General features: G+C 38.2%; 1 protein-coding gene across 1 annotated transcript in view; it reads right to left on the bottom strand.

Moving 5' to 3' along the window:
* Positions 1–24,001, bottom strand: part of abca12 (ATP-binding cassette, sub-family A (ABC1), member 12) — a 61,738-nt gene that overhangs the window by 1,478 nt on the left and 36,259 nt on the right. Inside the window, exons 45-69 of the mRNA XM_077579533.1 lie at positions 23,801–23,959; positions 23,381–23,564; positions 22,031–22,249; positions 21,207–21,403; positions 19,977–20,134; positions 19,667–19,900; positions 19,423–19,567; positions 18,408–18,654; positions 17,056–17,145; positions 15,253–15,340; positions 15,046–15,173; positions 14,853–14,940; positions 14,625–14,733; positions 13,519–13,573; positions 11,217–11,394; positions 10,997–11,112; positions 8,749–8,911; positions 7,741–8,000; positions 6,447–6,648; positions 6,076–6,185; positions 4,911–5,061; positions 2,075–2,209; positions 1,752–1,855; positions 1,465–1,557; positions 1,191–1,296 (exon numbers count right to left, since the gene is read on the bottom strand). Coding sequence (XP_077435659.1) covers positions 1,191–1,296; positions 1,465–1,557; positions 1,752–1,855; positions 2,075–2,209; positions 4,911–5,061; positions 6,076–6,185; positions 6,447–6,648; positions 7,741–8,000; positions 8,749–8,911; positions 10,997–11,112; positions 11,217–11,394; positions 13,519–13,573; positions 14,625–14,733; positions 14,853–14,940; positions 15,046–15,173; positions 15,253–15,340; positions 17,056–17,145; positions 18,408–18,654; positions 19,423–19,567; positions 19,667–19,900; positions 19,977–20,134; positions 21,207–21,403; positions 22,031–22,249; positions 23,381–23,564; positions 23,801–23,959 — 3,719 coding nt within the window. The remainder of the gene's footprint in view (positions 1–1,190; positions 1,297–1,464; positions 1,558–1,751; positions 1,856–2,074; positions 2,210–4,910; positions 5,062–6,075; positions 6,186–6,446; positions 6,649–7,740; positions 8,001–8,748; positions 8,912–10,996; positions 11,113–11,216; positions 11,395–13,518; positions 13,574–14,624; positions 14,734–14,852; positions 14,941–15,045; positions 15,174–15,252; positions 15,341–17,055; positions 17,146–18,407; positions 18,655–19,422; positions 19,568–19,666; positions 19,901–19,976; positions 20,135–21,206; positions 21,404–22,030; positions 22,250–23,380; positions 23,565–23,800; positions 23,960–24,001) is intronic.

Below are 24,001 nucleotides of genomic sequence, written 5' to 3' on the forward strand. Positions count from 1 at the left end.
TAAATTTGCTTATTTTGATTTGACAAGCTATTTTTACTTAAAATGAAATTGTCAGGCAAGATCATTGTGCTTATTTTAAGATACTTAATTATCTTATTTGATCAAGCAGTCTTGGCATTGAGTGTTTTCCCACGTTTTAAGATGACAACTAACCAATATCAAAGGCCCTGAACTGGAGTTTTATAAGTTTTCTTATTTTAAGATTTTGCATAATCTAGTAATAAGATAAATGGGGAAAAAAAATACAAGTATGAAAACAGACGAGTGCAATATGGTTCATTTCGTTATATTTACTAAACTCATTTTTCCTTCTTTCAGTACCAGCTCATTGGTCTAGTGACAGAGTGCCTACCCTCAGACTTGAAGGTTGTGGGTTCAATTTCTGGCAAGGTCATGACAAAGAAAATGGGACCTGTTACCTGCTTGACACTCAGGCTAAGTTATCCATACAAAAAAAAAAAAATACTCAAGTATTTTAAGAAAATAGTTTATTTATTTCAGCTTGAAAAAAGCAGACAATACTTGTTTTTAGTCTGAAAATACTACTTTCTAGACCGCAGTGGTTGGTATGGGCCTAGTATTATTTTTTTATTTTTCAAAATCTTAAAGGTAAATTTAGGTAAAAATCTTTTTCTGTTGGTAGATAATTTTGCTTAATTGAAGTAATAATTTTCTTATTTTACTATATTTTTTTCTTAAATTTTCTACAGTCCTTTTTGCAGTGTGGTGTTTATTTCGTACTTCATATTCGTATAGTGATTACGAAAAAGGGGGGATTGATGTTGCGCTATGTTACCGGTTCGGTCATTGTGTTCCCAAATAAAAACCTATGTTTGCATATTTTTATATTAAAAAATGGCTCCAAATGATTACTCAATTATTAAAATAGCTGTCGATTAATTTGATAATTGATTACAGGGAGTCATCGGGTTACGTCCTACGCTGGCGATGTAACCCGAATTTCGACTTAAGTCGGATTTCCCCGTTAAATGAAATTTGAGTTAAGACAAGTCATTTTTTTTCTTGTCCCAAATGAGCTGCACATTTTATTATTTGAATTCAAATTCTCAATACTGCTATTAGGTGCATTTAACACGAGCGGACAAGTAGTGTGACAAAGCAATATTCTGCAAAAGATTTCAGAAGAGATTAAAAAAAAAAAGGGGAAAATATATATAAAATATTGCCACCTTCAAATACGTGCTGGGAAATCGTTTCTGCATGAACGCAGTGATTGCCTCGACATCACTGGCAGATTCAGCCAAGTACATTTTCAGAGTGAACCCGCTGCCAAACCTGCACGTAACGACATGAGATGGGTCAAGTGTTAAAAGGTGTGAGCGGTGGAGGCAAGGTGGTGCTAAGGGGTGCGTTTAGTCGGATGAAGAAATAGCTGCAGCAATTTTCACAACAGGGCAGAAATGACTGTATTTGAGGATGTGAAGCTGATTAGAGGTCACAAACCTGTTCTTAATGTGCTGCAAGGAGCCCAGGCAGCGGAACTGACCTTTCACCATAATAGCCAGGCGGCTACACAGCGCCTCACACTCCTCCATGCTGAGACATGAACAAAAATTGAGAAGTCAAAAGGTCAAGTCTGGACTCAAAAAGGGTAATTTACACTACCGAAGCTCTTCTTCTTGTAAAAAAAAAATATATATATGTTGAATATTTAATACTTTTTTGACAACCAGCACTGTGTGAACTCCCAGCACTGTCATACATGAAGAAATGAGGTCATTCTCTCTAACCTGTGAGACGTGAGGACCACCGCAGTCTTTCCTTTCACCTCTTCAGAGATGATTTTCCACAGGTGTCGTTTGGTGCGAGGGTCCATGCCAGAGCTCGGCTCATCCTGACGCGTGAGAAGAGGACAGCGTTTTCAAGTCACGGTTCAAACAAAAAAAAGAGAATACAAGAATGGAGAGTGACACCTAAGGGAGAATTCTCTTCAGTCAAGTGCAGTGCTTCTAAATTATTTTTTATTACACTTACATACTCTGAAATGGGAAAAGTACAGTACAATTGGTTTAGTATATGCCCTTTTCCAGGTATTAAAAATATGTGTGCTCACCAGGAGCAGAATCTGCGGGTGTCCAATGAGAGCGATAGCGGTGGAAAGCTTCCTGCGTGTGCCACAACTGTAGCCATCGATGGTAATATTTCGATGGTAGTTAAGCTTCAGCTTTTTTAGAAGGTATTTCACCACCTGGAAGACCGCATGCAGGGATTGTAAAGGTTTGTAACACAGCAGGTAAACAACAGTTTTAAAGCCACAAACTAATCAAGTTTTGAAGAACTCACCATAATCAACGTCACATTTAAATGTTAGATTGCCTTTGTTGAAGTTGGCATGCTAAGAATCCACATCACTGTGTATGTAATTACTGTTTAATGCAGTATTTAATAGTGGTGTCAAAATTAGTGGTTTAATTTGGAGTTAATTTAAAGTTCCTTTAACGGCACCATTTTTTTTAACGCCTGTACTGGGGGAATTCCAGACACGTCCATATCAAAACTGAGCAGTAATAAATGTAATAATAATGCATACATTTGTGGAGACTAGGGTCAAGTTGTATTTTACAATTCTAAAAATGTGCAGAATTTCACAAGTTACTTCATGTTAAAAATTAGATAACTCTAAAGAAAAATGCACTGAGCTATCACCGTCTAACAAATACAATTATGCCATCTAGTGGCAAAAATATGACCTCAACACAAATCAATATCACATCAATATAAATTTTAACTTACACACTCACACGCACGCACACGCGCACATACACATACACATACAAAATAAAACAATAAAAAAAAAAGAGAGAGCAATGATGATGACATGTCAAATCGGTAAAATTACCAAATGAACAATACTGAGCTCTCCAGAAAAAAAAATCTATTTTAACTCAATTGTATGAACTATTATGAAATGATTGTATCAATGAGCAAAAGATGCAGCCATATTTCTATTAGTTTAAAATTGTTTTCAACTTTTATGTTAACAAGAATATGAAAATGTAGGGAAAAAATATAGTGTTCATTTTATTGTACATTTAGAACAAGATAAAATGTGTGATCAATCGTGAATTAACTATTGACATCATGCAATTAATTACGATTACAAATTTTAATCGCCTGGCACCTCTAGTTATTCTATTTGTGATTTTCAGGATTTGTCTTGGTTGTCTTGGTGATTTTGTATTGCACATGAGATTCACCCCCTCTCACCTGAGACTGTACCACACATTAGGCCTGACAAAAACATGCCAATGTGAAATGACTCCATTAAGGCATCCCCATTATCCACAACAAAGGATGGGATAGTGTCAGCGGGAGACGACACGACAAGAACTCTTAGGTAGAGCCTCATCTTCATCTTTGTTCATTAGGCCATGATCATTTGGCCAAAGGACCATAATAACATTATTGCAGCCAAACAGGGTGAGACGGAGCCATTGGACATGCTGTCTCGCAAATTGTGTGTCTCTCAAACACGCACACACTGTGGATATAAATAAAAAGTCTACACACCCCTGTTAGAATAATGTTTTTTTTTTTTGTGATAAGGCAAATCATTTGAATACATTTGTTTACCATTAATGTGGCTATTATTCACATTACTAATATTTTCGAGGGGGAAAGTACAAATAAACAAATTAATTAATGTGGTTGCACAAGTGTACACACCCTCTTATAACTGGGATGTGGCTGTGTTAGACTAAACCGATCTCATTCAAACTCAAAAGCAATGAGAATCAGCAAACACCGACCACCATTTAAAGTGGCTTTGATTAAAAACAAAAACAAAAAAGCAAATACAGTTCAGATGTTCTAGTAGGGTTTTTGTGACCTTTTTGCTTTACTAACAAACACTAACTGCTATTTCGAACTGTTCATAATTCCTTCAACTGTAATGTCTAAAGACAGACTACATTTGGAAGAAAAACAACCCAATGATTCAGTCGGCATGGTGTTCTTTTGATGATGAGCGACATTTACCTTATGGGATTTTGGCCAAATAGTTCAACCTGGGTCTCACCAGACCGTAATACATTTTCTCACATGTTTGGGAGATTTCCTTGTGGTCCATTGAAGCCAAGGTTCACCTCAGTGACCAAATTTAGCTTTTTTTCAATTGCATCAACTGGCCAAAGCGAAACTGTTTCTTCCTCTGCCTCATTTTGAGATTGTGATTCATGCTTTTATCACAAATTGCTTCGACTAATGCACTGCACATTATGTTGGGCACAGCCAGATGTCACTTACCCGACTGCAGCTGGTTCAGAATGCTGCTGTGCGACTTTTAACTGGCACAAAAAAACACGGCACATGACACTGATTTTAAATTCATTGTGCTGGCTCCCACTTTGTTTACGTATTGAGTTAAAATTATTTTGTTTGTTTTTATTTTATTAACCGACATTAAAATTGCTCTTTAAATAACGTTGAATTGCTGGTTGCCTAATTTGCATGATTTTTCTGCCTATTTCACACATTTCTTTTTGAAGAACATTAATTAGGGCCAGCAAATGTTGGTCAGTTGTGTATATTTCTGGGAAGCACGCTAAGTAATCAACACAGAAAAAGCTGATTGGTTCTGAGAATGATAAAGGAGAAAAAAAAACAGGACCATAGTCACATCTCAAATGGAATCTTGTCATCTTCAAAGTCACATTTCGAATACTTTGCCTTGACGAATGAGCGTAATTCTGAAGTTAGAATTTCACATGCCACATGCTGACAACAGAAGTGTAAGCAATTCCAGCTGCCCAAGAAGTAACAGACATCACTCAATATTGTCACACCTGCCGATTAGTTTGGCGTGGATGCATCAACCTGCAACCTCATTTCAGACATCAATGGAATGATTGTAAGATAATGAAAAAGCAGCACAGCCTTCCAACGCTTACCCTGTCTATCTCTCCCTTTGAGATGCCTTGAATACGAGCGTAAAAATACAAGTGCTCTTCTCCAGTGAGCAGATTATCCAGCGCATCCACCTGGGGACAGTAGCCGATGTTAATTCCCTTGCGCCGACACTCCATAATGTCTACCAGCCGCCTGAGGAAATACACACAAAAAAAATAGAAAGACTCACTTGAAAGGCGTTCGGAATATTCAATAGGGGAGACGGACGGGTGGACACGGAGGTTGAGTGGTGCTTTGTACTAGAAAGCCCAACATAGGCTATAAATCTGAATGTGCTTTCATGTATGAATAATGATTTATGCTCCATAAAACAATATAGTTAGGATCTATCTGGCAAGTCATGCCAAGTTCACATAATAGAATGAAATGCCTTTATTATTAAAAGAAACAACGCACACACACACACATAATCACCCACATACAAAAATAATAATAATAATAATAACTTAAAAAAAAAATTAAAAAATAAGTAAAAATTATTATTTTTTTAATTAAAAAAAAATACAATTTTAAAAAAAGGAGAGCAATGCTGATGACATGTCAAATCGGTAAAATTACCGAATGAACAATACTGAGCTCTCCAGAAAAAAAATAAAAAATAAAACATTATTAAAAGAAACATTAGTGCGTTAGAGAATTTCTGATCCTCAAGGTGAAATCTACACTGCAATTATTGAACTCCAAGGTAACTAATTATACATTTTCCAGAGACAAATCTTCCCAAGGTGAAAATGTTGAGCGTCAAGGGGCCAAAAGTGTTTGGGTACAATGAAACCAAACGACGCGTGTGCAATGAAGCATGAACATGAGCGTTAATTAAGCGTCTTGTTGTCGTCTTTAGAAACATGCATGTGGCCCAAGTCTTTATGCAACTACATTCACAAGGTGGCAGTTATTACATTAAATACATATGTCGGTCTGAACAAGAGGTATTAACAGAATAAATTGATATTAGCACATATTATGCAAATAACATACTGTATATCCGGCACTGAAGTCATCTTTCAACAATAAAACGCACCGGCGAAAAACATTCACCAGCACAGATGATGTGAGTCAGCATGTTTGCAGAGAGGGCCATATGCTTCCATCTCACTTGCTTTGCTGTGCTTTTAAAAACTCAAAAATAATGAATGAGTAGCATACCCGTCCCAGTCCCTGATCTGTGCAGTGCCATCAGTGGGGCTAACATCTCCAGTGAGCATCTTGAAAGTGGTTGTTTTTCCTGCTCCGTTCACTCCCAGCAGACCGAAGCACTTTGGAAAAAGATGAATCATTTATTAAACCGGCTTGACACAATGTTCAATATGCAACCACTTCATAAACAGCGCCGTTTAAATAAGGCATTGTAAGTAAATCATGTAGCACTTGTAAAATCATTCGACATTGGTTTAGCGAGAACTGGGAATTGGTGATCATTTAGTTATCCAGGATGTCAGGAGACCAGGAACATTATGCTTTAAGCAACCGCCCCCCGCCCCGACCACGCAATTATGAACCCTTGCTGGCAGGATTACCTCTCCTGCAGGAATTCCCACAGACAGCCGCTTGACTGCAAAGCTCTTCTTGTTGAGATGCTGATAAATTTTGGTGAGCTGGTTGACTTGTAGGATGTCTGCACCTGCTGCTCCACTGGACACCCGCAAGCGTTCAGCTGCAACGTCCTCATCTTCATCTTCAGCCACCTGGGACACTTTTTTCCTGCGCCAAATCAAGTGCCTGCAGAGAGAAAATGTTGACAAGATGAGGAATCACTGTTGGACATGTAATATTCAGTAGTTATTTTATTTGGAAAAATATGGCAGCAAATTTGAATTCAGACAACAATGGCATCTTCATTTTCAATAATAATAATAATAATAATAATAATAATAATAATACATGCCGCTACAATGCCGCTACTTTTTTTTCACTTGCATTCGACCCTGCAGCTAATACAAAGGCGCGGCTTATCCATCAGATCACAAGGGGGGGGCACAATGTAAAGGAAGCGCAAGAGCGTCAAGCAGAGCAAAACAAACGTAGTGAGCCCAAATACAGCGGGAAAGAGAACGAGAGCGAGACAATTTGCGCCCTCTTATTATGGAAAAGAAAGTAGTGGGAACCCGGTGCAGTAACATTAAAACACCTGCGGCTTACAGTCGGGTGTGGCTTATATGTGTAACAAACTCGAGTATTCCCCAAATTTAGCTAGCGTGGCTTTTAGTCAGGTGCGCCTTATAGTCCAGAAATTACTGTAATAATAATGTGAGTTCAAGAAAGGCTTCCTATGTTAAAAAATAATAATTTTAAGAAAATGTATCATTATTTTTCCACTACACACAGTTGGGTCAAAAGTAACCCAATTATGGATCAAAAATTGACCGATCCACTTTATAGGTGAATTTGACCCAACAATCTGGGTTCTTCTATACAAAATGACCCAATTTTTTGACCCAACTAAAACATCTGACCAATATTTATGAGTTGTTTTACACTAAAAAAAACTATTTTTTCCATTTTTGACCCATTGTTGGGTTATTTTTGACCCAACTGTTTTCAGAATGCCGAATCAGAACAATCTTTATTGGCCAACTATGTAAAACACACAGGGAATTTGTCTTCACAGTCACAACCTGTCCAAGAAACATAAAAATAACAATTGCCAACAGAGGGAGACCTGGCGGGTCAATATCAGCGCCCGGAGTTTTTTCCGGAGAGAAGAAAACAAAGAAGTGGGAGGGGAATTTTTATTTTTTTTTTTCAGATCAAAAGAAAATGTTTGAGACTTAACTACAACATTAATAAAAGCATTTTTTTTATTTTCCTCACCTGATGTTGCGGATGAGGGATGTGTTGAGTAAGAGACGCAGCGTAAAGAAGACCACGCCTTGGATGATGGAGGAGAGGAACATCCAGCCAAGAGCTTCTGTGCAGAATGGATTCTTGTAGGCATCGATGCCATAGCCGCTAAGGATCTGGACCTCCACGTTCATTCTGGCCAACTTCATCAGTCCGTTACCAAAGTTGAATTGAGGGAAGATGAGGAAGGCGTCGCTCAATATTCTGAAGATATTCTCGATGTTCTCTTTCTGAGAGAGACGATTAGGATCAGAGTTATCATATAAGGAATTGTAGTCAATTTCCTGCTCATGGGTGCAATACATTGCAACTTTCCAGGGTTATTGAATAATAATAATAATAATAATAATAATAATAATTAGGGGTGTCAAGCGATTACATTTTTTAATCGTAATTATTCGCATGACTTCAATAGTTAACTCCCGATTAATCACAAATTTCATATCTGTTAAAAATTTACCATAACATGTACAATAAAAATGTTCTGTTTTCACACTCTTAAAATAAAAATAGAAAGAATGGTAAACTAATAGTACTAATAATAAGGCTGCATCTTTTAGTCGTTTGATACAGTCATTTCATAATAATTCATAATATTGAGTTAAAATTAAAAAAGATGTACTGTACTGTAAAAAACGAGTGTGATATTGATTTTTGTTAAGGTCATTTTTCTGCCACTAGATGGCATAATTGCATTTGTAAGACGTTGGTGCATATTTCTTTTCATATTAAGAGCTATCTCATCTTTTACATGAAATAACTTTTCCACAAACATATGCATTATTATTAAATATTATAATGTCTGCTGAGTTGTGACTGAAATTTCCCCAGTACAGGCTTTCCAAGTAAGGAGCGGTCATTAATTGCGTGTTAAAAAAAAAAAAGTGCCGTTGAAGGAATTTTAAATGAACTCAAAATTAATGCACTAATTTTGACACCCCTAATAATAATAATAATAATTGCAGAAATGATGCTGACCTCTACTCTGGTTGTTGTACTTTGAGCCAGAAAGAAGACAATAGAGGTGGACATGATGGTATTGGTGCTGATGAAAAGGTTAATGCACACGTAGATGATGAAGGCCGTCTCGGAATCTTTGAAGACGCCTGACAAGAGATACATCCAGGGGAAGGTGGCGAACCTGAGGAGTTGACAGTGGAAACTTGACTTAATTCAGGAAAACATCAAGGGAAAAATTGTCTAAATCAAATTAAAAGTACATCATAAATGATGCTTGGTTTAGAAACAAAACAGGCAATCTTCACACGCACACGCACACGCACATACACATACTCGCCCACATACAAAATAAAACATTAAAAAATAATAATAATAAAAAAATTTAAATTAAAAAAAATTAAAAAATTATTATTTATTTTTTTTAATTAAAAAAAAAATTTAAAAAAGAGAGAGCAATGATGATGACATGTCAAATCGGTAAAATTACCGAATGAACAATACTGAGCTCTCCAGAATAAAATAAAAAAAAAAACTGAGTCAGGAAGATGGATGACTTCTTCTGTTATCCCCCCCAAACCTTTCTTCTTTTTTACCCCACTCTTCCCTCTCACATTATCTACTTCTTTATTTGATTGTGTCAAAACAACACAAAGAGATCTAGAGAGAGCGGAAGAAAAAGGGGAAATAGATTCAAAGAAGGGAAGTAGCACAGGACAACAAATAGAGCTCAACAGAGACGTTGCATCTGGGAAGCGAGCCCAAAAAAAAAAAAAAGGTGCTTGGTAGACACGGGACGTCTGCCAAAGCGTAGCAGAGAACAGCAGCATGACGGCTGCAAACCAGACCAGGTGGGTGCTGCCTGCCAGATGGAGGAATGTGATTATTCATTGCTTGGGAGGGAGACATCTGTCTGATAAATGAGTTGCACAGTGCTGACTCGGCCTCCTAAGATCTAGGGCCCGTTGGCAGCGGAGCAAAACACAGGAGGGTAAACGGTAAATAGTAGAATTAAAATGATGTAAATATAGCCAAGGACAGATGTGACGTGGACGGATTTGTATGCAACAGAGACAACCAATTATTGGCCTGAAAATGTGTTTACAAGCAAAGGGGATAAAGGTTGACCTTCAATCTAAATGTTGCTGTCGCATCAGTTTTCAAATCTTGGAGATTTCAAGATGACATCCACGCTCATATTTATTGCTTTTTACCACATTTCATCCAAGTGCCGGTCCTTCTTTTTTTGTATTTCTGGTTAGAAAACAACTAGGTTGCTTTCTATTCTGTAGGGTTGAGTATCAATTCTAATTTCCTTTGATTTGATCTTTTCAGATTCGATTAGATTCACTTAACTTCAATCCAATATTGATTAATGAAGGAAGATGAATTCTTCTTCGATATCAAGGACATGATAAAAACTCGACAAACATTAAATTTCAAATTAAAGTTTGCGGAGGCAGTAACTGGTTATATGATTTAGTTTATTAATGAAAGCAAAATTTACCGTATTTGTTTGTAAAATTTGTTATATATCTTCCTCACAGGGTACGAGCATGCGTGTGTGTATGTTGTGGGGAGGGGTGGGTTATCTTTTTATTGTACTATGGATGTTTTAATTGTTCAGCACCTTGAGTTGTATTTTACTGTATGAAATGTGCTATATAAATAAAGTTTCATTTGATTTGATAATTGCTTAAGTCACAGATGTCAGAGTCCTGCATGTTTTCGAGGTTGCCCTACTCCAACACACCTGATTTAATGATCCTTATCAGGCTTCTGCAGAGCTTGCTGATGGACTTGAATATGAATCAGCTGTGTTGGACGTGGGAAACCTTTAAACCATGCAGGACTCCGGCCCTCGAGGACCAAACTTTGACACCACTGACTTAATTAAGTGTTACACCAACATTGGCATCAACAAAGTTGAGATGAAAATATTTTCATAATTCTAATTCAATAATTGTAAACACAAATGTAAAAGATTCTGAATTGTTTTAAAGGTCTTTCATAAATGTAAGAACATTTAAATTCATGTCAACACTAAATTTCAAGAAAACAGTAAGATACAAAAAAATATGGCCATTAAAATTAAATTTTCGTATAAATTTATGGGAAAATGACCAAGTCATGGTTTTATGACTCAATATCAGGCTCGAAAAGGAAAATCGATTTGATTTCGATCATTCCAATTTTCAAACCCAGGAAGTAAACTTCCAGTACGCTGAATAGACGAGGACACTAACATATTTGCATACTGATGACTCACCCAAAGAGCACCAAAAGTAGCGAGACGGCAGCTAAATTTTGCTGATCCGTGAACGCCGGAACCTGGAAGGCTGCAACCACGCAGATGGTCAAAATGACAGGAATCAAATAGATGATCTGCGGGGAAAAAGATCCAGGTCAAAATTATTTGATGGTATCGGTTATGAAATGGATGAGGTGGTCTTTTCGGTGATTTATAGACTGGGCAATTAGGTTGTTACCATGTCGTAAAGGAAGTTAATGGCCCAGTAGAAAGGCTCACTGACGCCTGCGATGTGCTGCAGCCTCTTGGAACCGCTGTGATGCTCGCTGACTACGTAGATGGAGAAACTGGCTGTGGTGATGGAAAAGCCTGTGAGCACGCACATGGCCACGAGGATCTGGAGCATTCCCAGAGTGCTGCGGAGACGAAATTGGATTATTCACAAGTGGTCTCACAGAAACAATATCACAGCAGCGTTTTTATGAATCGCTGGGCCAAGTTTGTTGACATCTAATAATGAACACTATATTGTGCGTTGCTGCTGCTTGCGGTTGCAATTTATTTTGGTGTGGCTGGACTAGCAACAGTATATTATACGGTACCTTATATGAAAAAGTTCTAGCCTACCCTGCAATTTTGGAAATACTTTTTTACTGAATTTAGTGTGTGCTTTGTGTTGTATGTTTATCCATTTTACCAGAAGAACATTTGTGAGTAGGGCAAGAATGATTAATCAGCCGATATTAGCTCTTTTAAAATTAGCCCCAAAAAATAAAAAAATATTCAAGGTGGTTTTTTTTAACACAATATTTAACACAATAAAACAAGGATAATGGCATTTAGCCGATATTAGCTCTTTTCAAATTGGCCAAAATAAGAGATTTTTTTTCAGACAGAACACAATATTTCACACGATAAAACATAGTTAATGGCATTAAAACCTTCAAACATGCCTAAAAAAAATGCATACAAAAAAAAGACCAAAAATCATCGGATTTGTCCCTCGATCGTAAAGTTAAATAAATATTAAAGGACATATAAAATTAGTCTGTAACTCATATCTTTAACGTTGTACGTGTTAAGGGACCAACATTTAAGTTATTTTAATTATATATTTTTTAAACAATTGGCCGAATAATCAATTCATTTTAGGGATGTTCAATACCACTTTTTTTAGGCCGATACCGCCACTCAAATCTTCAGTACTCACCGATACCGAGTGCCGATACCATTAGTACTTATGATACATAAAATTTCCAAAAAAAACAATGACAGAATCAGCATCAGCCTAAAAATTCACATTTGTCAGGCCCTATTTGTGTAGTCAAAGTGATTTGGACGATAAATCCTGGCTAAGATGAGCAACTCATCCTAACATGTCCTTCCAGAACTCCAGTATTCCGCAAACTCTCCCAACAAAGTTGCAAAGAGAAATATCCACAATTCCACTAGTGTACACCTGAGCAAAATCCTGATGAATTAATGAATCTATTAAAAAATATATCCGGAGACGTTTTTGACGATCCAAGCCGCAACGCAACATCTCTGGAACGCATCAATTTTTGAGCCATAACACCACGACTGTGTGTTCCTGTGCAAGTTGGCCAGGCCAGCACCAACATTCTAATCAGATGCCCGCAGTTCCAAGAGGATAAAGTCGAAGCTGGCTGAGTGACCAAGTGAGAAGGAGAAGAAAAAAATATGAAATGGTGGTGGGAGCTTTAAGGAAGCTCCAATTACTGTACGTAGCCAGCAGCAACTGATCAGGCTCATTATCAGCATAGCCAAGCTTTAGCTTGAGCTTGGCAGTGCATCCCATGGGCCGCCACGCTGTGAGAATCAAGATATCTTACTGTATTAAGCCGACTGTATCTTTCAAATGGCCAAATCAAAATGGGCATGGAAGGAGGAGAAAATGGCTTCTTGCCCTGTAGTATCCTGCCAGGCTAGCAACTCCAAAAAAGCTCCCCGTGGATACAAAAATACTGAAGGTTTGAGGGTGATGCCATAACAGCGATTCAATCCACTTGCTATATAAAAAAAATTGGTAGGGTCCACTAGAAGACACACATTTGAAACATATAACCAAACCAATCCTTCGTTTTATGTTCTGAATATTTTTAGTTCATTTTAGATAGCTGGCCAAACATCATTATAGTGGCATTCTGCTCTATAGTGCAAACGCAAGGAAATCCATTTAAAAAATAAAATATTATTTAAAAAAAATAATACATAAATACATTTAATAATAATAATAATAATAAAATTAAATTAAATTAAAAAAATAATGTAAATTTATTTTTAATTTTTTTACAAAATATATATAAAAAACAATAATAATAATAATAAATAAATACAAATTTAAAATTTAAAAAAATCACCATCTCCTCAAGTCCTCACTCAACCACTTATGATGTCCTAAGTAGAACGTGTGAGGCTTTTTATTGAGTGAAACCGTAGAACAACAAATAATTATACTATTAGGACCTTTTTGGTAATGCATGCAAGCAAATGTAACAATAAAAAAATGCATTATTTACATTGAGTCGTCTTCATCTTTTCGACCAAAGTAGGGTTGACTGTACACTGAAATGGCTGCAAAAAAAAAAAAAAGGGCAGGATAGGAGCAAAATATTATTAACATAGCATGTCTATAATCACAATAATAAACACCTTGAGGGGAAGTCAAACAAAAAAATGTTTTCTTGACAATATGTTCTATGCAGCACCGCTAGCCCTATGAATCTGAATAAGAATCTGACTTAAGCAGCAAAATCCAGCCGTTTTTATCAATATCAGAAGGCGGCCATTTTTTTTCCAGAAAAAAAAAGATGGCGGCCATTTTAACATTTGCCACATTAACATCACAGCTCAGCTTCAGACAACAGGTGAGCCGCGATTGGTCATTGCCTGAGCCCCGAGAAACTGTGATGTCATCTTAAGTCGACAGCAAGTGGCAAAATGGCCGCCCCCTGAGATGGATACAAATGCCTGGATTTTGCTCCATAACTCATATTCCATAAATGTAATATTAATCAGAATTTCATGTGAGGTCACATATTACATATTACTGTCAAGAAATGTCGGTTGACTTCCCCTAGAATTAAAAACAGTTGCCAGTCTTAGTCAAAATAGAGCATTATTATCTTTGGATACAAAATATATTTGGATCTTGAAAATGACACAGTTGAGCTTTCGTAAGAAGTTTCTCATGAACGTACAAGTGTTTATCGACCCTCTCTGCTGTACGCAACTACATCCGTCGTCTATTTGACACAAATTGCCCATAAACAGTTGAGAAGCCGTATAGTCTCTGCTGAATGGCTTGAATAGGCTGTAAATTGCAGTGTTTTAGGTGAGCAGGCGTGCGATGACACATCCGTGGGCAGGTTCTAACCAAGAGTGGGAAGTCTATTACATAAGGCTAAGAACTTACATGTCCAAAGCTAAAAGATCATAACTGTCATAAGTAATCCCCCAGGATTTTACCGCTTCTGTATTGAGCAACATTCTACAGTATGTTATGTGCGCGTACAAGTTCTGTATAATTGTATTAAAATGTCAAGTCTAATCTTTACGGCGATGCAATGACATAATATAAAGTATAAAGTATTTGTATTCATTACTGCTTCACAGCATACAGTACCATATTTCTTTGGATCCTTATCTGCTGGAAGTTTGGAGCGTAGGATGACATTGTTGAGGCTGTTTAAATATGCTGGCATTGTGTGGTATCCCTCAGGGTTGAACCAAACCTACACTCGAACACACAAACACACACACTCACAATCGTGAGGCCATCTTCATGTGTCATGTTTTCCTTCCCGGCAATATAATTACAGTTGATTATAATGACAGGCAAAGAGAATGATACCTTAGATAAGGTGGCATTATCAAACTTGGCTTGAATATCCGTTTCCAGGTCTGGTGGGAACGCCATTCCAAACTCAAACCCGCCGTATCTGAGATACAAAAATGATTTGGAATCAACTTTTTCAACACAACTATTTCAGACGCTCAACGATAAATTGGCAAATAATACCGTCGGCTTGCTTCTTGAACCTTACCTGTTCCTAATAAAGCCATTGGCCGTGGTCAACAGGTAATTCTCGACATTGATTCCACTTATGTTGTAAACGATCTGCGAAGACGGGATCTGACGACTGGCTGGCTGGAATCTTTCCCCGTGACAAACCTGCATTATATTTCGGAATAAACCCAAAATGTGAAAGCGTGAAGAATTCTCACTCGGTCCCATTCTCGCTGTCCCTCACCTGTTCCTTTATGGTACATATGCAATCACTAAATGGTTTGGAGTTATTCCCTCCGGAAGTCCAGCTGCTAGTTTGGCTTGTGCAAACCCTTGAAAAAAAGACATGCACTGAGTAAAATGGCGGCTCAGTAATACGACGGGAGTGCAGTCACATGCCAGAATGTATCTTCACATGATTTGATATGATGGAGACGACGCTAAAAGCCTGTACACAGCCAAAGAGATGGAAGGAAGGTCGAGAATAAACCACTCGTGCAGTAATGCAGCTGCAGGCACTCAAGACTTGACTGCTTTTGTACATGCTATTGAACAAGATTCTAACATCGAAATTTGTGTTATAATTATCGGCAATTATCGACCCAATTTGACGTCATACAGATAAACCGGATAATAAAGAAATCCGCCGATAATAACAAACTTGCCACGTTGGTCCAATACAATTCCGCTTCATAGTGATTTATAAAACGTTTCAATGTATTTGTGCATGTTAGACGTATAGTAGGACTCGAAAGTATATTTGTATTTAAGTTAACTTTCGTCACTTTCTAAATTATTAGTTTATCGGTATCAGTTGAAAATAGCATTATCGTGCATATTTATTAAATTTTTTGTCTTTCTTTCTTTTGTCATTCTGAAACCTTTGATGCCCAAAAGTGGTCAATTTGATATTTTTTCACAAATCGATACGATTGCTCATTCCCTTCTCTGGCCTGTTTTTTTTTCTTTTTTTTAACTCATTCGATGCCATTGACGGCTATAGACGTCAAAAATTCATTTGAACTATTTCTATTACATTTTTTTCCCCCTTTGAAAACCGAGAATTTTTTTTTATTGTACATTTAGAACAGATATAAAATATGTGATTAATCATGAGTTAGCTAGTGAAGTCATGCGATTAATTACAATTAAAAAATTTCGCCTGACGCTCCTAATTTTGATTTTTATAGTTTTTTTAAAATTGCAAGGCGATTAAATTTTTTAAATTATAATTAATCACATGACTTTAATAATCAACTCATGATTAATCACAAATTTTATATCTGTTCTAAATGTACAATGGGGAGGGGGGGGGGGGCTCTTACAAACAAAAGTATAAAACTAATAGAAATAGATAAAATGAATTTTTGACGTCTATAGCCGGCAATAGCAGTGAATGAGTTAATAATTATTGACTCCTCCTAAGTGTTGAGAATGGCTTTCTCTCTTAGACAATGCAATATTATTGTCTCAACCGTTTTGATTTTTGTTTTCCTGAGAGGTGAGGGCTTCGGAGATGTGAGGATTCTGCCCCTGTGCCAGCGATGTGTGTTTCGTGCTAGAAAATACTGTCAGCTTTGTTTCTCTACAGCAAGAGGACAAGAATGGATGTAGATTTTTAGATTTGTGAAGGTCTGCAGCACACTGTCCCTCTTGTCATTTGAAGGCAAAACATTCAATCTCTATTGCGCCGTTGGATTTTTACACTTCTTCTGGGGGGCCGGGGAGCTTTAAAATGGCTCCGAGGTGTACTTCACGAGTCTCAACACTGTGATTCAGTGACAGTAAGGGGAAAATCTCTGCAATAAACGGGAGGTGTTTATGGAATACAAATTATGCTATTGAGCTGCAAGGCTCTGCTGTAGGCATTCACTCACATGCGCAGAGAGCCAAGGAACAGGAAAAATAAGAACGACGCAAGAGACTCAGAGTTGTTGATATTTGGAAGGAGGCAGACTAGTAAAATGAAACAAGGGAAGAATGAGAATGAGATCAAACGAAAATTGCTGTTAAATATGGAAGCTTGTGTGTTGCTGTGTTTACGTACGGGTTGCTTGACTGGTCAAGGCAGCTGCTATCCATTCCGGGGAACGACACCATCGTGTCCACCAGGTTGCTGGATTTTTCATTCTGGTTACTGTGAAAATACATAACACAAATAATGGAATTGATCGTATTTGATTTGGTCATGAAAATGTTTTCTCATTAGGATGAGAAACATTTCTGTTCTAATGAGAAACTTTCTCATTAGCAAGAGGAGCTTTCTCATTTGGAGGAGAATTTTTCTCATTGGGATGAGAAGGTAGTCTATTGCATGCTGGCATAGGAGACCCAAATGTAATTTCGGTTCACATTTCTAAATCAAAATGACAGTGCAGGACCTAGTTTGGTTATATTTTCACTTGGGACTTTGTTTTAAGGATATTTCTGCTTCACTTGCAAGTCGTCAATGTTGTGTACCACTCACATGATGTGTCTTGGGGCGGCATGGCTCAGTGGTAGAGTGTTCGTCTTCCATCCGTGAGGTTGTGGGTTTGATGCTCACCCCTGGTGACCATGTTGACGTGTCCTTGAGCAAGACACTGAACCCCGATTTGCTCCCAACGGACGTGGCAGCATTCGGCCATTGGTGTGTGTGTGAATGGGCGAACGTGAGGCATTGAGCTTGTTAAGTTTCTCGTTCGGACGAGAACGTTTCTCATTAGAATAAGAAAGTTTCACTTTCGGGGCTCAAGCATTACAAAAAATGAGTAGAAGTAGAATTTTAAAAAAAAATCCCATCAACACTGGTCTCATTCCCAAAAACGTACTCAAGTGCTCAAAAAGGTAACAAATCAAATGGTCTTGTACTTCAACCTTCGAACTGGATAAAGAACCACAGATGAACTTGGAATGTCACCTCAGCATTTTCTTCGGTACACGTTCTATATCCTTGTTTAAATAGCGCCACTTCTCAGGGCAAAGACAACCTCCCCTGACACTTTTAAAGTTATTCACTTTGATCGTGCATCGCATCGACACGCATCGCATTCTCCATCTTTATTTCCCCTTTGGGCATGTCTGCCCTTCAAAGAACCTTGAATTTGCGATACCCAAAAAGTGATGCAGGGACACGCTGGGCCAATTCAAGCAACAACATGCGTCAGCCCTTCATTAATATTTCATCAAATCCAAATTGCCTTGTTGCAGGTTGTATGGTTTTTTAATGATTTTTGTGCCTCCTATAGGTACATCAATCCAAACGCAAGGTTTTCGCGCAAACCTTGTCAGTGACGGGAGGACTCGTCTTAAGGCTTTGACATTAGTTAGGTGAGTTAGTTTGACCTGATTCTCACCCGATCACATCAACAGAGTTGACGGTCTATCTACGCATCTATTCCGCTCTCCACGAGGACTGACCTGAAAAAAGAGTAACTTGGTCTGAAGTTGTAGAGTGCAGGGCTAAGTTCCAGCTCGGGGTAGTGCCACAGATCATTCTTGATGGATCCCAGGCCCATGGCGATGGTTACAAACAAAACAGGAAGTAGGATCTTGGAGATCAGGCCTCTGTAGTCTCTGCAGCTGTGATGGAACCTCTTGATCAGTATGGCTTTGATTTGCTGCCAAGCAAGGGCCATGCCCCGTGCTCTGTTGGAACTAGTCAAGTCTAGAGGATATTGGGGGGGCGGGGGGGGGGGGGGGGTAAACACAAAAAAACAAAGTGAATCACTCGCTTCCTTTCCTGTTCTCTGTTGGCTACAAAGCAAATTTCGTAGAGTTAATTTTACTCTAAAAAAAAAGACTATATTCGGTCCCACTCTAAACAGAATAAACTTTACACTCAAAAGAGAGTAAAATATAATTTGTTTATTTTTTTTAAACACTTAAAGGTTGAGGAACAATCCCACAACCTTCAGCATGGGAGACAGTCACTCGACCACTTGTTCCAAAAGGTGACCAAAAATGGAGGTTCGAGGATTACACCTGACACCCGCGAATTATTGACACAAACGAGGAGTGCATGGGTCAGTGTTTAGAAGGTTCCGTGATTGTTCCTCAACTGTTGAGTGTTTTTTTGGGGGGGGGTTAATAATATTTTACTCTCTTCCGAGTATAAAGTTTACTCTGTTTGGACTGGGAATGAATATAGTCTTTTTCAGAGTAAAATTTACTCTACAAAATGTACTGTGTAGATGAAAAAAATCCTAACTGAGGGGTAATTTGAGCAAAGGATGGAATTATTGGGGCCACACTGAAAATTGGACAATAGTGCAAAAAAGCTATTAAATCATGAGAATGAAGTCATAATGTTACAAGATTATTATATAAATTTAAAAGGTAATGCTGGTAAAATTATTGATAGTGATATTTTTATGGCCCTCATATCTGTACAAGCCAAATCAATACAGAATATAAAACTGACAAATAAACTTACTAATTTTGTCAGAATTGGAGATCATGTCAGATGGATCTGCAGGGAAACTGTCCATGGAGCCACTGTCTGAAACTGTCTCTGAGATAGAAAAGGGTCCGTCTTCCTGCGCACCGTCTCGGTTTTCCTCAGTCAACTGGAGGAAGACCTACAGAGACGAAGAAAAAAATTAAAAGTCAACACCCCAGGAAGCAGCCAGTGTTAATTCCCAATGATGATGATTCCCATTTAATGCATGTGAGATTACCTCTTCCAGGGTGGTATCAGAGATACCATAGCCTCCCAGCTGCAGATCGTTAAGGTTGGAGTCCAGCGCCGTCAGAAGAGAGCTGTATGAGGAGGCGGTGGACGAGGTAAAAGGGGGCAGGGAGTAGACCAAATCACCCCCCTGGGCCTCTTTCAGCCGCGCTTCGGGTACATGAGCTTGGATAAAGGCCTTCATTTCTGCGTCGTCAAAGCGCTCGGACTCGAGAATCTGCACCTGAAGTGGTTATGAAATAAAGTTAGTATTTGACGTCACAATGTGTACACATTATTACTAAACCGCTAGTATTGACCTTTTTGGTGAGAGTGAGTTTGTAGCCCTGGCCCAGTTTATCTTTTAGATAGAAAGGGGAGCCACAGCATTTTAACCCTCCTCGCTCCAGGAAGGCAATGCGGTCACTCAGCATTTCAGCTTCATCCAGGTGGTGGGTGGACATAATGATAGTATGCCCTGAGAAGACACACACACAAATACAAGATTATTTGTATAGGCATCCAGCTAAACACCCTAGAGCAAATCGCTCACTCTTTGCCAACTTGACTGTGAAAGTCAGCTCAGCAGTAACCCTGGCTGACTCTCCCTCTACAATAAAATAAAAAAAGCATTGTCTAGGCTAAAAAAAAATGCTCTTGTTTTCTGCAAGAAAAAACATCACAAAGTTATCTTCAACTCCCACTATCCACAACTTTTAAGGAAAGTAGTGAATTTACTTTTTGAATTAGTCAACGGCCTGTTAAGTATGAATGATTGGCAAAAAAAATGACCCCAAAAAGCTGAGTACGAAAAGTTACCGATGTATCGATAATGGAAATATTGTGATATCGCGATGTTAAAGTTGCCACAATATCGTCATCATCATGTCACGAAATTAAAAGCAGCACATCTGGTAAAAATAAAAAATAAAAATAAAAAGTTAGGTTGATTTCCATTTGTGCAGTTCTAGCACCCTCTGGTGGCTATTTTCTTTATTTTATTTTTTATTGCATTTTAATTTTCACAAGGCATATTTTGGCCCTTCTATGTTTAAAATCCACGATACCGGTCAGATGAAGGGAACAATATGCTTACTATTGTTATTAGAGATTGTAGGTTGTTTACATACATTGCTGTTATGTACAAAAGCACAATATTGAGCTCTTTTTTTTACAATATTGTGAACTTTTTTTTTATATCGCCAACCTCCCCACGTAACCTTCATATCGTGATATCGTATCTTGATGCTTGGATATCGTTATATCCCAACGAAAGATCAGTTTATGATCCTTTTCGGTTTTACCAGTTAGCTTAGCTAGCCTAGCCCAGTTAGCAACAGTTTCCTCAAACATGAAAGGAAAATTGTTAATTTAAAGAAAACAAAAGCATGGCATTTGTTTAATGGCTCTTCAAACTATAATTTATTATTATTCTTTGCCAAAGCAAGGACATTTTTTAAGTGTGTGAAGGCAGGCACAATCCATACTGTATAGCATGGCCACTTAGAGATAGCATGTTTACCCAAAAGTTGCAAATAGTAGGGACTTACGCTTCTTATTTTGGATAACAATATCCCAGATGCTGCGCCTGGAACACGGATCAACGCCTGTGGTGGGTTCATCCAGCACCACCAAGCGAGAGCCACCAATGAACGCAATGGAGATGGACAACTTGCGCTTCATGCCGCCTGACAGGGTGCCCACCCGTTTGTGTCTGTGAGCGTACATGCCTGTCTCCTCCAAGACCCTGGAAGATGAATCAATGGGAAGAACGCAAGACAACCTGCACGTTAATTTGATGTTTATATGCATTTCAATACAGTTTTTTTTTCCTACAGGGGATTCATTGTTCACCTCAACCCCCAAAAAATTTGCACCAAAAAAAAAATTGTACAAAACCCTTACAGTACTCAGCCCACATTAATATTCTCTACATGCACCTAATGGCCTTATAAGTACCTCGTAATATTGCCTTGCTCTTCAGATGGTAAATCGAAAACCATATTTCAAGAGTAACAGGTGGAACAATTACGTTATCTTTACCACCGGAGATGCATATAAATTAAGTGTGGCCATAAAATGTGCTTGATTACAACCATGTTTAACTTTTTCTCCAGCGTATCGTTGCCATTCAATTCTAGCCGGTGTAACAACTTCCCACATTTCACTTTTATTAGGGGGAGATACTGTCAACTGAGCAAAGACCACCGTTTCACCACGGCTGATGAAAACTAAAGGCTGTAAAATACACTATATTACATCATTGCATCATGGACAAATCAAAACATGATCCTAAGGGCCCGGTCCAACCTCAATAAGAGCAATATAATGTAATAGTAAGCATTCATTAAACCCCGGATGAGTAAACACTTACATTCGGACCTGCTCATGCAACTCCCTTTCGGACCAATGTGGGGCTTTTATCTGGCCATAGAGCAGCAGGTGCTCCTTGGTGGTCATGTGGTCAAAGAGAACGTCGTATTGCATGCACACACCAAGATCTTTGCGGATGTCGTTCAAGTTTGTTTGCATGTCTCGGCCGTACACTTCGATACTCCCAGATGATGGAGCGAAGAGACCCGTAAGGAGGGACCTAGCCACAGAAAATGTCATATTCAGAACAATGTTATAAACGGAACTTTATACAAGATAAATATTTTAAATGGACAGTGCAGGTGGCCACACTGCTCATTTTAACTAGGCTGTAACTGGGATATAACTGAGGGGAATACGTACCAGCCTCAAAGTAATGAGACCCAACAGACACATTTTGTTAGGTGTAGCATGACATCCTGGCATTTCACATTTCTTATGCACGAAAATACAACCTAAATAGTCAATTTGGGCCGATTACCGGTGTGACGGTTTACCGTGGTTTGAAAAAGTCACGGTTTTAATGGGGTTGAATGGGTTTTAGGTGAACTAATGAATACACACACACACAAAAAAAAATAAAAAATTGAAAAAAAAGAAAAAGAAGAGAGCAATGATGATGACATGTCAAATCGGTAAAATTACCGAATGAACAATATTGAGCTCTCCAGAAAAAGAAAAGAAAAAAAAAAGTCACGGTTGCAATAACCAATAATACTACTGTACCAGTAATAAGCCGTTCTTTTCTCTTTTTAAGGGGACTTCTAAGCAGAGCACAATACGATTGGCTGCTTACATAGTTGAGTAAAGAATTCCCTCAGGAAGCAGGTTAGACAAAATGCCTTCTGATTAATGTACAATGTTCTTAAAAAAAATGCAAAACATGGTGCCAACATATACTAATTAGGCCCAATGCAACATGAGTAGCCCACATGTCTATTGTAAAAATAGCTCAGCAGTGATGGGACACTGTGACTTATTAAGAAAAATTAAAACAGAGGAAAGTTAACATTTATTTATTTATTTATTTAAAATAAAATAGATTGTGTTAATGGAAAAAAAAAAGATTTTTTTTAAATGTTTTATTATATGCAAATATGTTTTTAACGACATTTTACAGATGTCATTTCAATACCGTCATTCTTCTCACAGTTTTCATATCATCAGAATCCAATATTGACCCGTGCCGAAACTTTTTAAACGGTTGCATTTCCAAAAACGTCATTCATCCATAACGGGGAGGCATGTATCCAAATTAGAAACACACATGCACATAGCGTCAATCGCCGGTGTGCATTAGTATTCTTCTTGAGACAGGTAAAAAGGGAAATGTAATACAGTATTTACATACATGGTAGTAGTCTTGCCAGCGCCATTGTGACCGAGAAGTGATGTGACATGGCCCTCGTAGAAGGCAACATTGAGGTTCTCAATGGCTACCCGGTCACCATAGATCTTAGTGAGACCGTGAAGGGCAACACCCACTGGGAGATGAGAGAAGTCTTCGCCTGTCTGAGAGAAAAACTGGCACTGGCCTGAGAGAACGGACAAAGGCAAACGGTAAATCAAAGGACCACAGTACAGGACATAAATAGAGAGCGTGGCAGAAATATAGTTAGGTGCTTCTATACAGGGAAAAAAATGGGTGACCATGAAAAGAAGTGCGACAAGACAACAAAGGGAGAGACAATCCCAGAAAAAAAACGAACAAGCAAGTCTCTGAGTGTGTTTTTGTTGTTGTTGTTACAGTGTTAATTGCTTTTCTCTGTACCTTTCCCTTTGTCATTTGAGAACCCGGGCTGGTTTATATTCACGGTGTTGATGAACAGACGTCCTCTGCCCCCCTTCTGTGACTTTACACAGCCGAAAAAGTCAGCCCAAAAGGATGCTGTAAATGGGAAGTACCACGGAGCTGGGATGCCATATTTGCCTGATTGAACATGACAAAGAAAAGACTTGTCATGATGATATT

Source organism: Vanacampus margaritifer, chromosome 11 (assembly GCF_051991255.1).
Source record: "Vanacampus margaritifer isolate UIUO_Vmar chromosome 11, RoL_Vmar_1.0, whole genome shotgun sequence".
In the NCBI taxonomy this organism is placed as follows: Eukaryota; Metazoa; Chordata; class Actinopteri; order Syngnathiformes; family Syngnathidae; genus Vanacampus; species Vanacampus margaritifer.